A 17,751-nucleotide genomic window follows, 5' to 3' on the forward strand; every position below is an offset into this window, starting at 1 on the left:
CTTTTTAGTATAATTTTTGTTTTTCCTTGGAGTTAAAGATTGCTTTGTTTAAAAAATTGCTCAGTGTTTCATGTACATATAATTAATTCATACCAAATCTACAACAGAACCGTACGACCTTTCAAATTTTATTTCATATATAGTCAAACACATTAACATATCTGTCAGTTTCATTTCTTCCCTCTCCCTCAGAACCTCCCTCTGAGATATGCCTTCTGGAATCTTTTCTTTCTTTGTGCTTGCTTTGCAGCTGACTTCTTTGGACTTCTTTTTGCATTTTTCTTTTTCTTTTTTTAAAGGTTTTATTCAACCAGAACCCTTTGTATTATTCTTATGTCGGACCTCCTGTTTCCTAAATTTCTTATACTCTTTTTCTTGATGCATTTCTTCTATTTGTTGAAGCAAATTCTAGACAGCTTCAGGAAAAAGAGTAAATGGGATAAATGTTTTGAGATCTTGTATATCTCAATATGTTTCTATTCTATATTCTTGATTGATAGTTTAGCTGGGTATCTAATGTTGGAAATTATTTTCTTTCAAATTTTGAAGGCACTGTCTTATAACTTCTACTATAATATCGCTGTTAAGAAGTTTGAAATGATTCTGATTTCTAATATTTTGTGTGAGATCTGATTTTTCTCTCTAGGAGCTTTTAGGATCCTCTCCATTTTTCCTTCTGAAATTCCACACTAATATGGCTTAGTCTTTTCTTTTAAATATTGTTTTGGGGATTTGCTTGGACATTTAAAAGTGGAAATCTATATTCTCTAGTTATAAGAAATATTTTTGTATTATTTCTTTGATAATTTTATTAGTTCTTTAAAAACATGAATATATGGCTATATCTTGATTTATCATTGTCAGGCAGTTTCTACTTACTTCGTCATATATAGTAGAGGAGATTTTAGCATGCTTACTCCCATTCCCACATCCCCCACCCACACCCACAACCTCTACATTTCATCCCTAATCTTCCTATAAAGTTATAGTTTTCATTTAAATAAATTTTAACTGTTTAGATCATTATAATAATGTAAGCATTATTCACTGATTTTTTTCTGGTCTTGTTTGGTAGATATTTGGCATCTCAGAATAGTAAATTTTCTTACCTTTCTCTCCTTTTCTTCATCTCTTTTTGTTGTTGTTGCTCTATTTTTACAGAAATTTTCTTAACTTTTCTTATAATTTTCCTATTGAATTTTAACATTTGTTATTATACTTTTAATTTCTGAGAGCTCTTTCTGTTCTCTAATCTTTAAGCATCGTTTTCTTTTTTCATAAATGCAATATATTTATTTCTCTAAGAATATACTCTTTAAAAGTATGCTTATGCTCTTTGCATTTTCTCTGTTTCCATCAAGTTCTCTTGTTCTGTCCATTTCAGTTTCTCTTTCACACTGGATGCTTCAGATCTTTGTCTGATCCCATTTAATAGTCCTGGGTGAGCTTCAATATACAGTGATCAGGAAGGAACCAGCCATTTGCGGGGACCATCGAATGTCGGTGCTGTTGTGGGGCTTTTCTCTGAATTGTTCAGTTTCCTTTAAGGAAGAATATGTTAGTCTCCTTCCTCAGGTTGGGGTAAGGGATTATGGAAGAGTTCACAACACCATTGGCTGGCAGCATTCATCAAACTGAGCTCAGAGGGGATCTCAGTGGGGATCTCAGTACAGTACCTGTCTTCTGCTCTCAGCCATATCTGATGCCTTGCAGTCTGAAGCCATCTGGTCCAGTTTCTTTTGCCAGCATTGAGGAGGAGTCACTCAGCTAACTGCACAAGGAGGGGATTTGACCTGGAGCTCCAATTGCTCTTTATAAAGACTTTCAACCAACCTTTAGCCCTGTGACTCATCTCAGCTGTCATAGTTTCAGGGGATGCCACTGCCTGTGACTTTACAGCTTTGGGGGAAAGAACTTTTTGCCTTCATGGTGCCCTTTTTGGCAGGCTCTTGATGTTTATATTTCTCTTTCTGCCTCTATCCAATTACATCTTCCCAAAATTTGTTGATATTATCAGGTAATAAATAAATAATAAATGAGCAGATAGCAAATGTCTTATCTCTTCCAGTGTCTTGGTACTTATGGATTTGTATCTTTTTTAGAAAAAAAAACCTTTATATACATATTTGGGAGTTTTATGAGGGAACAAAGATATATGTATATGCTTTATCCATCAGATTTAACTAAAAGCTTTCTGTGTATGGAGCCCATGCATGCCATTCTCTGCAAGCGTAACTGCTGGCAGGTCAACTTTCCCACTCTTATGTTCCTTTTACTTCTTTTCTCCTCTCTTCCTCTCTTTTATCTACTTTCTTCAGCATTTTGTCCCCTTTGTTTACATTAAGAGATTTAGTACTTGCAATGTTTTTGCTTACTTTTATACTCCTACTGTTTCTTACATCCTCTACCTAGTAAACAAAGGGATAGGAAGAATGGCTGGGAAAGTAGAAAATTGGGAATAGGCCGGGTGTGGTGGCTCACACCTATAATCCCAGCACTTTGGGAGGCCAAGGTGGACAGATCATGAGGCCAGGAGTTCAAGACCACCCTGACCAACATGGTGAAACCCCATCTCTACTAAAAATACAAAAATTGGCCAGGCATGGTGGCGCACACCTGTAATCCCAGCTACTCAGGAGGCTGAGGCAGGAGAATCGCTTGAACCCAGGACGTGGAGGTTGCAGTGAGCAGAGATTGTACCATTGCACTCCAGCCTGGACAACAGAGTGAGACTCCATCTCAAAAAAAGAAAGAAAGAAAGAAAAAAAGAAAGAGAGAGAGAGAAAGAAAGAAAAGGAAAGGAAGGGAAGGGAAGGGAAGGGGAGGGGAGGGGAGGGGAGGGAAGGGAAGGGAAAAGAAAAGAAAAGAAAATTGGGAATAAGAGACATATGTATTGTAAGTCTGGGTAAAAGTGGTAAGAGGCCAAGAAAAGCTACTTAAGTTGACTAAATGAAAACCTGACAGGAAAGTGGAAAATCATCTGAGGAGTGGGCACCAGGCCAATTACCCATATATTATTATTATAACATTCTTACATTTTTAAAAATCCACCCTCCTTGGCCATAATCACTATTCACTTCTGAATATTTTTTTATTCTACATTTCAACATATTGGGGTTCCATATGAATGTCCCATTTTGACACAGGCGATTTTAGTTCCTATCCCCATATTCGTCTTTGCTAACCAGTAGACAATTTTTGTTCCCATTCTAGTCCTTTCTGTAACTTTTGGTCCAGGCCTTCTGATTCCCATGTCTCTTCTTTCATCATCTAGAAGATACAAATTCTGGAAGTTCTTCCTGCTTAAAGACCTGGGCGGATTCCTTAGATAATGACCCTCTACTCACCAAATGCAATACAAGACTCAAAACCCAAAAAGATGATTCTGGGCCAGGCACAGCACTTTGGGAGGCCAAGGCGGAAGGATCTCCTAAGCCCAGGAGTTTGAGATTAGCCTGGGCAACATAGTGAGACCCTGTGTGTTTTTGGTTTTGTTTAAAAAAAAAAAAAAAAGATTCTGGATATATAAACTTTGGACCTTGGGCACAGGGTTGAATGATTACATCCAATTTTTTGTGGAGAAAATAATTATTTTTATATTAAACATGCATGATTATACCATGTAATATAATTAAAAATATGCATATTTTCGGACATATTTCACATCCTCTACTAACTCCCAGATCTGAGACAAGCTCTTACCTATCTGTGCCTCAGGAGGAAGTTAGTGAAAAAAAAATCTGAGGAGTGCTTACTCAATAAATGGTTAAAATCATAGCAGGAAAAGAGATATAATTTGCAAATTCACGGTAAGAAAATACAAAAAAATGTCCACATGGTAGCAAACAAATGAGTTAGTTCTACCTTTCCCAAGTATGGAGAGAAAGAAAATAATATAGTAAAGGACTAAGCCTTAAATAGTTTTTAAAAGAGAAAAGGAAAATTTTGACAATAGCAACAGTAAGATTGTAGTGTGGAGGAGAAATTAGTAGGTGAAGCAAAAACTAGAGAACAGAGGGCTAAAGGTAATGGGGAAAGTTTGGTGAGTTTCACCATTGGCTTGTAACTGATGACCTCCTTGTGTTAGAAGATGACAGTGAAATCCTTACCTGGGATTGAGTTTAATTACTAAATGCTTCATATGTACCTGTAATAATATTACTGAGCTCTTCTAACTTTCTTCTTTTCTCTTTATACTCTTGTTCTGCCACCTGAAGTTGTGGAAGATACTCAACTAGTTCTTCTTCCTTTTCTTTGTTCATTTGTGTTTCCTTAACAAATATTTCCTTTAAAGAAAATAAAATCAATTGAGAAATATAATTTTGGATAATTCACACAACAATTTAAAGTAGAATATAAGTTTTTTGAGGGAAAGAGTTTCATCTGTCTTGGTCTCCTATCCTGAGGTATATAGAAAGATATATGGCATATACTAATCTTTTAATAAATATTTGTTCCCTGACTCACTGACACTCTGACAACCCACAAAGTAAGGAGATTAGATTCAATTGGTTCTCTAAAGATCCCTTCTGCTTTAAACCTCTTCTGCTATATCTCTATGAACACTACCATGTATACAGCCCAAAAACATATCTGAGAAAATTTCCTTCGGTAATATTTTACCAAAAAGAGGCAGATAAACAGAATACACTTCTAAGAAATGTTGGATGTGAGAAATGGGAAGACGATAGAAGTAATTGGATATAATGTTAAAATAAATGAGTAAAAAGTGCCCAAAGCAAAACATGAAGATGCCTGCCTACTTATTCAAACTCAAGTTTTGTTTAGTTTCAAATGGAATAATAGTTGGACCTTTCTTAGCAAATCAGGATGGATTTTAAATGGTGACTAAGGCAGAGACCACCAGCTGACATTTAATGTTTGTTCTCTTCTCCTTCAATATTAGGGCTCCTGAGTTTCAGCTGAGCACATGGCTTCTGGCTAGAGCGTGGTTTCTGGCCTTCCCTTGTGGGTGGGTGTGACCAAGGAGTTTGTGCATGGAAGTCATGTGTGCCACTTCTGGGCTCTGCTCCTGCAACAGGAACAGCTGTGTGCTCCCCTGGTCCTTTCCTCCCTCCCCTGGCCAGAGGAGAATGAGAATGGAAGCTACTCCTTGACGCACAGATGTTAGGCTCATGCTGAGGATGGCAGAGCCACCCTGCCAGCCCTGGACCCCTTCCCTATGGCCTGGACTGGGAAAGAGAAACAAACATCTCTCTTGCTGTAATGACCCCTTTGAGCATCTTCCCGACCAGATGTTCAGACTCACAAAATTTGATTAGGCTACACTTGTCCCAGTTTACTCTTAAAAACTTTTAGTTTTAGTTTTCATTTTTATCCAAGTTGTATGCACACATAATTGGAAGGAAATGCTACATTTTAGCAGGGCAGTGCCAGGCATGCTTCCGTATTGGGAGGTGTCTGCACAAGACAGCAGACCAGTGGCTGTTTCCTTCAAGCCCACCAAAGTGATACTTCAGATGCAAGAGAGACAGAGAGACACACACAGGTGGGGTTATAGTCTCCCTGGCTTACAAACCCCATGTTCATATAGGAACTAGTATCTCTTGGACATATCTTCCAGATTTCAAAGGGCATACCCACTTAAGAGAGCCACCAAACCCAGGGAAGCCCAATGCCACAGTTTCCCATGGGTTATTTTTCCATTCAAGATGCAGCATACAAATCAGGAGTCATTGTTATATAAGCAATGTTGCTTCATAATATAGCTGATATTCTACCTTCATCAGGCTATTAGGGGAAGGAGCCAGAAAGTGGTTAACCCAGGGCCAGTTTCCCAATGAAAAAGGAAAGAGGGTTGTTAACCCTTTTCACATCTTGCTTATGTTCACTGTGTTTTAGCATATCTTTGATAGAGTAGTTTTCTTGCACCTTAACTAATACATTGATATGCTGGCTGATATGTGTCCTCCCAAATTGCCATTAGCATCCTTATGAATAAATACAAAGAAGCTAAAATGCATAGAAAAATACCATAATTCAAAAATATCATAATGCAGAAGCAGGAGTACATTTCTCCAGACTGCAACATTTAAGCAGGTTGAGTTAAGAAACTCAATCCAGCCAGGCACGGTGGCTCACACCTGGAATCCCAGCACTTTGGGAGGCAGAGGTGGGCAGATCACAAGATCAGGAGATTGAGACTATCCTGGCTAACATGCTGAAACCCCGTCTCTACTAAAAATACAAAAAAATTAGCCAGGCCTGATGGCATGCACCTGTAGTCCCAGCTACTCGGAAGGCTGAGGCAGGAGAATCGCTTGAACCCGGGAGGCGGAGGTTGCAGTGAGCCTAGATCGCGCCACTGCACTCCAGCCTGGGCAACAGGGTGAGACCCCATCTCAAAAAAAAAAAAAAAAAAAAAAAAAGAAACGCAATCCTGTATTATCCATACTAGGTTTTTAAAACAAGAATAGCCTGTAAATACAAGTTTGTATGTGCAGGCATTAATTCATTCCATTGCCTGTATGCAGCTCAGGTTCCCAGGGCTGCCGTGATAAGAAGCCATTCTCTTGTTCCATTCTCTGAAACAGACTGTGGGGTACCAGGTTCAGTGTAGCAAGTTGCTTGCCTGTGGGCTCAGGTTGTTGGAGTGGGGCAGCCAGTCAGGTTCACACGGTCTTCAGATCCTTCTAGATCCTTTCTCATTGTCTCTGATTCCCGAGCCACATGCATATTTATAGATCAGTGATGACAGGCTCCAGTTTCTGATCCAGGTCCCCCATCTCTCTGAAGTTGGAGCGTTGGAAAAGAGAGACCAATGCAGATTCCAGTCCACCCTCGCTCATCCTGTGAGTTCTAGTTTGTTTTTGCTTCCATTCACTTCCTGTTGGTCTTTCCATCCCAAGTACCTGCCCTGCTGACTTCAGGCCCCAGCACCAGATGTAAAGCTGACAGCCTCACCAGACTGTGTAACTAGATATCACAGTTGCAGAAGGTCAAGTCCTATAATAAACCCTTTTCCTGGCAGCTCTGCTTCTCTGATCAAATTCTGCCAGATACAGGGCTGTAGGACCCAGAAAAGTGAATGGTCCTTGGCCTGGGCTTGTCCATGCTTTATCAGAATGATGTGAAAAATCTGTGGCAAGCTCTGATAGAAGATTTACAGTGAAGGGTCCGGTATCGGAGCCAGGCCTATGGAAAAGTCAGCCACAGCACTGCCCTGTCGACAACACATCCCAACACTGGGATGTTTATATTATGAACCAGTGACTAATCTAATTAATATTCAGGGCTGTTTTCCTTAGAATGTATGGGTCAGAGACCCAAATGGTAGTGGGACTTCTCACTATTAAACCTAATGATTTTGCTGTTCCTCCGTGTGACTTTGGGTTCTGTTGATTTAGAGACACTAGTGGGGAGAAAAATGGTTCCACCAGGGGTACAACAATAGTTTCATAAACCGCAATGTGAGGTTGCTTCCTTCTAATTTTGGGCTCCTCATGCCACTGAATCAAAGGCAGAAATGGGATTACAATGTGCCTGAGGTTATTGGTGCTGATTATTGAGGGGAAATCGGGTTATTGCTATATAATAATGGTGCACAGGCTGTCATTGGCCCATGCACTGTATAAACTTGAGTAAAAAGTTAAATAGGATCCTTATTCCTTATCCTGTTCATGACTCAAAGGGGATTGCCCTCATTGTTTTACCAGTAGGCATGATGGTAAAATTATCAAAAATATCTGAGATACTGACCGCTTCTTAACACCTCTTTGGTTACCATTTTTGTTCAAGCTACCTTCATTTCTAACTTGGGTTATTGCTTTAGCTCCCTAATTGTTCTTCCTATGTCCACCCTTTTCTTTCCTAAATTCCACTCAACATAGAAGCTAGAATGATCCTAATTAAAGGAAAAACTCAGATTATTTCAGCCCTCCACTCAGAACCCTCCAATGGCTTTCTAGCCCAGACAGAACAAAGGACAAAGTACTTAGGATGGTCTATAAGGGTGTGCCTGATGCTCCACTTGGATCTCCCCTTGAAGGCGGACTCGCCACACCATTGTGAGGAATGTGTTTAGCTCACACATCCAATAGTTGGCTCCTTCAGGGTCAGCTCAGCCATCTAGCCAATATCATGCTCCTTTGGGGCAGTCCCCAGTCAGTGACTAAGCAAGGAGGTGGTACAAGGATGCAGGAAGCCATTTCTGCCCAAGGCAGTCCTCTTCTAACAGGCAATCCTTGCTCCAGAGCTCCCCAGAGAGAGTTTGTCAGGCTACATAATGGCCTGACAGCTTTCCCTGCCCAATCTTGTCATAGATACTTCTCCCTAATATACTTTATCACTCCTAATTCCATCTCAGCATCTGCTTCGTGAACATGACTCCCACCACCCCTGGCACTCCCCAGCTCTTATTCAGCAACCCCACCCCCTTGTGATTCCTTAGATAGGAGGGTCCTGCCTCAGGCCCTTCCTGCCTAGCATGCCCTCTGCCCAGAGCCATCTCCTGCAGACATCTGCAGGGCACCCTGCCTTATATTCAGAGCTGGACCCTTCTCTGACTACCCCTATTTACAACAGCACACAGACCATATCACGTGCACTGTCCCCATCCCACTTCCCTGCTTGATTTTTCTCTATGCCATTTATCACCATCCAATATACTACTTGTTCATCTCATTTATTTTCCTTCCCCCGTGCTAGATAGAAAGCTCCATAAAGGCAGAGTTTTTGCCTGTTTTTCAGCATTTAGAAGAATGCCAGGCACCTAGACTAATGCTTTCCACCCCGCCTCCTCTCCCCCCTCACCCCGTTTCTTCTAACATTGTAGTCATTTGTGTCATCTTTCCTTCGTTTGTTCCCTGAGTTGCGCCGGTTTCTGTTTCACCTCTTCCTATTTTCTGGCCCTCACCTTCTGACATCTCTTCCCTAAGTGTCTACATTTCCATGCTAATAATTTTCCTTTGTACTGCTATTAAATTATTCTTTTAAATTCATAGAAGAATGTTTGATCATAGTATTTTGTTTGTTTTTGAGATGGAGTCTCGCTCTGTCACCCAGGCTGGAGTGCAGTGGTGTGATCTCGGCTCACTGCAACCTCTGCCTGCTGGGTTCAGGTAATTCTCTGCCTCAGCCTCCCAAGTAGCTGGGATTACAGGTGCATGCCACCATGCCCGGCTAATTTTTTTGTATTTTTAGTAGAGACGGGGTTTCACTGTCTTGGCCAGGCTGATCTTGAACTCCTGACAATGTGATCCACCTACCTTGGCCTCCCAAAGTGCTGGGATTACTGGCCTGAGCCACTGCACCTGGCCTGATCATAGTTTTTATTTGTTCCATGCCACCATTTTTTCTGAGTGTTCTTCATTTGTAGGAAAGTTTGTTCCTCTTTTTAGTGTTTTTTCTCCTAGTATTTTTGTATGAAAAATGTGACTACTTTCTTTTGGTTACTAATATTATTAATAGAAAGAACTGGCTGTCCTTGGGCCAGTCATCTGCAGAGGGTTTCTGCAGGATGTGGCAGGATGGGATGGGGTGGGGGAAGAAAACTTGGATCAGGTAAAGACTCTAAATTAGGAAATTTCCGAGCTCCCTATTTTCGTCCTGCAGTATGAGATTATTTCCTTCAAATAAAGCCCCTCTTTGGTGTAGCCAAGACCTCTTCTTCATTTTCAAACCTGATCAAGTTCAGGAAGGCTTCTACCACCATCCCTGTTCTCAGCTGCTCTGCTAATGGCTGCCTCCAGGGTAATATCATCGCCTTGAAAAGGTGCATTTTTTTATTGTGTTTCTGTGGACCTGGCACTTCTGGGTACTTTCAGTGCCTTTTCTCTCCACCTCCCCCAGCATCCATGCCCTGTTCTATCTCAGGTTGGCTTTTGGCAGTTCTTAAGGCAGCATGTGTTCTTTTTAAAGAGCACATCTGAGACTGACTTTACTATTCTCCCTTGCACCAGCTATTTTCAAGCCAGCTCCAAATGGCTTCCTACACAACTCCACCTGTCTCCAAGGCCATTGCCAACAGTTCTACATAATTTGAAGTGTGATTATTATTATTTTTTTTTCTGAAAAAATATTTCTTATTGCTCTGCTTCCTCTTCAGGAAAAGAAGAAAGATCCAGAATGAAATTGTAACCTTTTTCATACTAGAATATTTATTTTATATTTAACTGATTAGAATAGCATGAAATATTATTCCCCCTCCCCCTCATGTAGTCATCCAAAAGTATTCTTAGATGCAAAATAAAATTTACCTCATATTTGCTTAACTCTTTCAGTAACATTTTTTCTTTGTTAACAAATGCTTTCTCCTCTTCTTTTAATTCTGTTGTAAGTTTTTCAATCTGTGCCACAAATTCACTGATCTCCTGTTGTCTGAAACTGGTCTAATTAGAGAAAAATGAGAATTTGTCATCTCTTGTAGGGATCAGCCTTACATTTTCAAATAGCCAGGAAATTAATATCTCTTTGCAGGAGGCCTGCTTCTGATTTCATTTCATATAATTTCTCAGCAACAACTGAGAGGAATACTTTTTTCCTCCAGAAATTAAGTTCTTCACCAAGTGATATTTTTATAAATATGACATGAGGAGTGGGGAGGGTAGAGGACAGTGAGTGAGCAGAGAGTAAATATAAAAGCTTAAAGAAATGATACATGGGCTCATATTTTTAGAGGTAATTCCCCTAAAGACTAACCTCAAGTAAGTTTCTGGTTACATGCTTCAAAAGCATATTCTACTGTATTTGCTAATTCTCTCTAGTTAATATACAGCAAGTGAATACATTTCCTAAGAAAATTAAATAACTCACTCTAAACATGAAATCAGCAGAAAGGAAAATACTTTTTAATAAGATAGGATTTAATTAAATATTAAAGGAGAATTGCTGATATGCAATGTAGGGGACTAATTCTAAGTTCTTTCAGTTCTCTTACCTCGTTAAGTAATTCAATTCGTCTAACTTCTGCATTCTGAATTTTTTCTGTAATAGCTTGTATTTCAGCTTTTATCTTGGCTGTCCAACGTGCATGCTTTTTTCTCAAGCAAGCCATTTTCCACTGAGTTATAACACTAGAGATTAGAGCAAAAAGAATTGCCATTAAATTGACATAGCAGTTTACTAAAAAGATGAAGAAATTCAAAGCAAAACAAGTCATACTATGACTACACAAAATTGTTTGTGCTATTAGTGTTGCAGACTACACACATTGCATGAAAAAGTAAGACAAAACATTAACTGCCTCAATTCTGTCTCTGCAAGTTGCTTCAGAGTAAGAAGTTACATCTACACTTCCAATAGAACAGCGAACAAAGCACACTTGGCAGCTTGCCTCCTTCAGGTAAAGGATAGAAATGAGGAAGGCTTGGGGCAAGTGGAAAATGAGGCCCAGGCAGAAATAGTAATAGAATTACCTAAATTACCAGATGTGCTACTGATAGATTTCAAACTTCTGCTTTCTCAAATTTTTCTCCACCACAACATTAAAAAGCTACATATTTGAAGAATGGTAAAAATGTGCAATTAGGGCCAGGCGTGGTGGCTCACACCTATAATCCCAGCACTTTGGAAGGCCGAGGCGGGCAGATCACCTGAGGTCAGGCATTCAAGACCAGCCTGCCCAACATGGAGAAACCCTGTCTCTACTAAAAATACAAACAAATTAGCCAGGTGTGGTGGCACAGGCCTGTAATCCCAGCTACTTGGGAGGCTGAGGCAGGAGAATCACTTGAACCTGGGAGGTGGGGGTTGTGGTGAGCTGAGATTGTGCCATTGCACTCTATCCTGGGCAAAAAGAGTGAAACTCTGTCTCAAAAAAAAAAGTGCAACTAGAGTCTTTAAGTGCACATTCAATAATAACATTGGCCAGGCATGGTGGCTCATGCCTGTAATCCCAGCACTTTGGGAGGCCAAGGTGGGCAGATCACTTGAGGCCAAGAGTTTGAGAGCAGCCTGGCCAACATAGTGAAACCCCATTTCTGCTAAAAATACAAAAATTAGCCAGGCATGATAGTGCGTGCCTGTAATCCCAGCTATCAGGAGAATTGCTTGAACCTGGGAAGTGGAGGTTGTGGTGAGCCGAGATCACTCCACTGCACTTCAGCCTGGGCAATGGAGTGAGAGTCCGTCTCAAAAACAAACAAACAAAAAAAATTAACTGGGAGTGGTAGTGCGTGCCTGTAGTCCTAGCTAATCTGGTGGCTGAGGCATGAGAATCGCTTGAACCTGGGAGGCAGAGGTTGCAGTGTGCCGAGACGGCACCACTGCACTCCATCTTGGGCGACAGAGCAAGACTCTGTCTCAAAATAATAATAATAATACTAACAATAACAACAACGATAATAAAATACAGCTAAGTATAAGCAAGAGCTTTTTAGCTGCACTGATCTAAATACAGTATTTTACATGTATCATCTCATTTACATTCACAGCTACTTTATAAGGTAGATACTGTTATCCTTCCCCACTTTATAGGGATGGAAGCAAAGAGAAGTTATTAAATAACTTAGCCTTGGTCACAGAGCTAATAAGGACAGCAACCAAAGCAGGCCATCTGCAGAGCCAGTAGCCTTCACGCCACCTTCCTCTCTTACCATACCTGTCACCTCCCCTACTGGTTCACAAAGAGGCCTGGATGAGCAAAAGGCATTGCACAAATATTAGCAATTTTACTCTTTGGTGACTGCACTTGATTGAAATGGAAAACTTCGATTCTGTTCAATGCCAAAAAAAAAAAAAAATCAAATTAACCAATACATCTAGATCCGAGAGAATTTACACATAATTTAGGAAAATCATTCCCTTGGGTTCTAGTAACAACAAGTACTCTGCACTGTTCATTAAGATAACATATACTGCTGATAACACAAAACACAAATAAACTTTTTTTTTTTTTTTTACCATCTCTGACTTTCTCTTTCCAGGTTAGCACTCAGGATTTTGATTTGTTGCTGATACACTGTTTTTGTTGCTCTAAAAAGAAAAACATATTGGATTTTGCATTTATGGGAGCTGTTAGAATATACAATAGACTCTATACGCATAATTTGTATGCTCAGTAAGGCTATAGTCTAATTGGGAGACAAAATAAGCCTTGTGAAACAACTAAACATTTCAGTGGCAGACTGATAGACAATTGCAATTCTATGTTAGTGCAAACTGATTCTGCAACAGTTGTGGTGAATAGCCAAGGATAGAGAAGAGATTTCTGGGGAGGCAACTGATGAAGGGTTACTAGAGGTTAATGTTTCTCAGAGGGAGGAATGTGGATTGTCAGAATGGAGGTGCAATCTTACCAAGGAAAGGGTGTCATCATTTGCAAATACAGAGGGAAGGAACAGCAAGTCAGGCCTCTGTTATGACTTAAGTTAGGCTTGCTGTATACAGAGGACATGAAGGAAAGAATAACCCTATGACACAAGAGGAAGTAAGGTCGACACATTGTTGAGGAACTCCAGACCCTAGATTGAGCTCTGATTTGATATAATATACAATTCAGAAAGCCAATATAGTTTCTTGAACTGGGGAAAAGTACTAACTAAGGATAGAAGATTTTCTTGTGGTAGGAAGGATGGAAATGTGAAGATTCCAACATAGGTAACAGAAGCCTTTATTTTTATCCCCAGCCCCGCCTTTTCCCTATTAAGTGATTCTTGGACAGAAATGAATTGAAAGCCACATAAGTAAAATGCTGCTTTATATCTTTTGAAAGAAATATTCATAAATGAAACTTAGAATAGGAAACACTCTTCAATAAAGTAGAAACATACCTGTTCTCGTGTTTCTTTGTCTGTTTGAAACTGTAGTATGGACTCTCAATTTCCTACCAAAATAAATCTAATATCCTCCTCTGGATCTCTAAGGCTCTTCACAATTCACCCCAACCTTACTGATTTTGTTTATTTACATATTTAATGTAATCCATAAAGAACTTGAACCAGTTTAAAATAAAGCAACAATAATATAAAAAAATTCTAAATGGATAATAACATTGGGCCACAAATTTGGCTTTCAGATTCCTGGTGACCAGAGCAATTATGCACAGTAACTGACTATAAAATTTGCATTATTCATGAGGAACATAAAACCTGATTCAGTCCAAATCGATCTTCCTCCTCTTTTATTAGTAGTTCATAGTTTTCCTTATGAAGCTGACATAATTGGAAACAGATGTTTGAATATATTATTTAACAATATGGGGACAACCATTCAAGCAAGGAACTTATGCTTCCTGTCACATTCCAGGTATCTGTTGGTATGTGCTTGAATTTTCATCACCCCCTACCTTAGTTCTATAAGCTGGCTTCTTGATTGTCCTGTATTTAAATCATGTGTCTCCCTTTGTGTGGTGATATCATTCTCCCATACGATGAGCACAGAAAAATCTGACTTGCTTTTAAAGGTCTAGTTCAAATTTTAAATCCTATATAACGAAGGACTCCTTGATTTCACTTTCATGCCCGACTGTTTTATATAATTCCCTGTCATACATGGTTTATTTTTCAACATCATATGTGGTTCATTAATTATTTCATATGTGTTAGTCTTGCTTCTCTGCCCAACTGAACTATAAGCTCCCTTATGCTCAGTCTTAATGTGTCCAATGGTAGAATATTTACATAGGTCATTTTGACAATCATTATAAAAGTGAAAAATATGCATCCTTCTTTGATCCAGCACTTCAACTTTTAGGACTTTATTACCAAAAAAAAGTCATATGGGTAGAGAGAGATATGTTAACTTCAAATATTTGTAATATAGGCAACAGACAAAAGTAAATCTCCATCAATAGAGTGCTGGTTAAATACAATATAGTATAATGTGTATTATACTATAATCTGCATAGAATACTATGCAGTTAGAGAAAAGATTGAGATATATTGAGAATATATATTTTTCTCAATAGTTTGTTTTGAAATAGTTTCAAACTCAACAGGTAAGCATAAAAAAATAGTACAAAGAATTCCCATATATCCTTCACCAACTTCTCCAACTGTTAACATTTTACCTTATTTGTTTTATCATCCTCCTAGGTATAATTTTAAGTGGAACAAATTCAGTTATAGTAGAGTATAATCCAATTTTTGGATACATACATATAAATATATATTTGAAAGCATATATAGTAAACTGTTAACAGTGATTATGCCTGTGGAGAGATGGAGATTTTAGGGTAACTTTTATTCTCTAAGTTATGCATTTTATATTTGAATTTTAAAATCATGTACAGGTATTATTTTTTAATCAGAAAAAAATTAAAATTAAAATGACTTAGAATGCAGAAATGAACATCAATGGGACTCAGTGTTGTGATAATGTTCAGGGACATTCTTGTCACTGCACCCCAACTGGTCCATTCCTGGGGCCCAGGAGCTCCCACAGAATTCAGAACCTGTTTATCCTTTCAATGAAGAAGTCCATGAGAGTGACTTCCAGACTGTGAAACAGAGAGAGCTAGTTCTAAACTTCCTTTGCTGTAGTATGTTAGAAATCAACATAGATTTACTGCTATCATTTATTAAAAAATAAATGCAGAGAAAGTAAAGATAAAAAATTTCAAAGGCAACAAACATACTGTTGAAGTTCCTGGAGTGTGATGAGTCCTTCTTCCATATTTTTGATGTCTACTCTCTTTTGTGACAGAAAGTATTCTTTCTGAGAAATAAATGTCAGCTGTTTCTGATTTCTATCATGAAAAACAGAGTTATCATTTGTTGAAGGCTGACATAAATATGCAAACACAAATAAGAATTTCAAAAATAGTTTTGAAAGTTCAGATCATGAGCTATTTGCTACATAAATTATTAAAAAATAGAAAGCAAGTCTTTTTGCTAGTGGTAGCTAGATCTGAATTTATGCAAAGGATTTTCTTTTTTTCAAATTTTTTCCCAGCTAATTTTTGTACTTTTGTAGAGATGGGGTTTCCCTGTGTTGCCCAGGCTGGTCTCAAATGCCTGGTCTTATGCGATTGGTCCATGTTGACCTCCCAAAGTGCTGGATTACAGGCGTGAGCCACTGCGCCCAGCATACACACAGGATTTTCATAAAATTTATGAAAATTCCCAAGCCACTGAAAGAATATTCACCACAATAGTAACCACAAAACAACAAGAACAGTTGTGTAGTGCTCCATGTCTCTGAGTGGGTGTGTGTCTCCTAACGTGCTTATCAATTCTGTCATGTTCTTCCGTGGAAGGTGAAGGAGTCAGTTAGATTAATTTTGCATATTGGCCCTACCTTTTAATAAGAGTGTGATCTTAAGCTAACAATTAGCTTCACCTGTGAATAAGCTTCAGTTTCACCAGCTATAAAATGAGAATTACAATGCCTAGCTCAACGGATGAATGAATTTAATAAGATGTAAAGTGCTCCTCTCAGTGTGTGGATTGATAAGGGTTTTTTTTGTTTGTTTTGTTTCGAGACGGAGTCTGGCTCTTGTCACCCAGGCCAGAGTGCAATGGTATGATCTCAGCTTACTGTAACCGCCGCCTCCTGGGTTGAAGCGATTCTCCTGCCTCAGCTTTCAGAGTAGCTGGGATTACAAGCACCCGCCACCATGCCCAGCTAATTTTTTGTATTTTTAGTAGAGATGGGGTTTCAAGTAGTTATTTTTTTGTCTCAAATTGCAGGAGAAAATAATGAGGCTCAGAGAAGTTTATAGTCTTGTTCAAATGCCCAGCTATTGATAGGAAGCTGCCTGTAACAGAAAGTATTTTATCTAAGTGACTCATCTTCCAAACTGCTGTGGACTGAATTGTGCCTCCCCCATCTCCAGAATTTATCTGTTGAAATGCTAACCCCCAACATGATGAAGAAATAGAGAGATCTGGGTAATTTTTACTCTCTAAGCTATACATTTCTATATTTGAATTTAAAAAGCAAGTACAGGCATTGCTTTTTTCATGAGAAAAAATTAAAATTTAAAGTGCTTTAGAATGGCAGAAAGGAACATTGTGGGGCATTAGTGTCGTGATAATGCTGGAGCATATTATAAAGATGGGGCCTTTGGGGAAGTGATTAGGTTTGGATGAGGACATGAGGGTGGGACCTTATAAAAGAAAGACACCAGACAGACAGCATGTTCTCTCTCCACCCTGTGAAGACACAGAGAGAAAGCAGCTGGGTGGCTGTAAGCTAGAAAAGGGCCCTCACTCAGACTTCCAGCCTCCAGAACCGTGAGAAAATCAATTTCTGTTGCTTAAGCAGCCAGTCTATGGTATTTTGTTATGGCAGCCTGAGCTGCTGAGACAGAAACCAGTAATGATAGCAAATGTTTTCATTTTTGTCAATAGATTTTAAAACTAGGATAAGTTTAAGTGGAGAGCCACCACTTTGATAGCAAGAAAAGCACCCCATAATGATGGCATGTTGAATCACACGTGTGGGTAAAGACATACTCATCATGAATCTTTTGTTTTTGCAAAAAAGCTTTTTCTTCCTCACTTAAAACAATCTTATATTGTCTGGCAAGAGTTTTCATTTTCTCTCGTAGGTCTTTGTATTCCATACGAGCAGCATGCAGTGTTTCAACCAGCTAGAGAAAAACAAAGGAGGTGAATGAGAGGACTGGCTTCACTGCTCCTCTGAGGCCATCTGCATCAGGTGGCAACTCGGAGAGCACCTGGGATATTGCTTAGCCCACCATGAATATGCCATAAATGCCAAGTGATTTAATTCTATAGCAAACATACAACTGTATATTTTGGGACCTCTACTATAAATTTTTTTAAGTATAGAAAAATAGTAAACCCTGCTGCAAAACCATAGAGTAATAATCCATATTGAAATGCA

At 39.1% G+C, this 17,751-nt stretch overlaps 1 protein-coding gene across 3 annotated transcripts in view; it reads right to left on the reverse strand.

Moving 5' to 3' along the window:
• The window catches only part of CCDC175 (coiled-coil domain containing 175), a 71,426-nt gene that overhangs the window by 22,369 nt on the left and 31,306 nt on the right, over positions 1–17,751 (reverse strand). For all 3 annotated transcript variants that reach the window (XM_054666613.2, XM_024348603.3, XM_063793478.1), the window contains 6 exons: positions 17,358–17,494; positions 15,536–15,646; positions 12,862–12,933; positions 10,898–11,033; positions 10,218–10,349; positions 4,148–4,286 (listed from right to left, as the gene is read on the reverse strand). In XM_054666613.2, the coding sequence (XP_054522588.2) occupies positions 4,148–4,286; positions 10,218–10,349; positions 10,898–11,033; positions 12,862–12,933; positions 15,536–15,646; positions 17,358–17,494 (727 nt within the window). The remainder of the gene's footprint in view (positions 1–4,147; positions 4,287–10,217; positions 10,350–10,897; positions 11,034–12,861; positions 12,934–15,535; positions 15,647–17,357; positions 17,495–17,751) is intronic.

Source organism: Pan troglodytes, chromosome 15 (genome assembly GCF_028858775.2).
Source record: "Pan troglodytes isolate AG18354 chromosome 15, NHGRI_mPanTro3-v2.0_pri, whole genome shotgun sequence".
Classification (NCBI taxonomy): Eukaryota; Metazoa; Chordata; class Mammalia; order Primates; family Hominidae; genus Pan; species Pan troglodytes.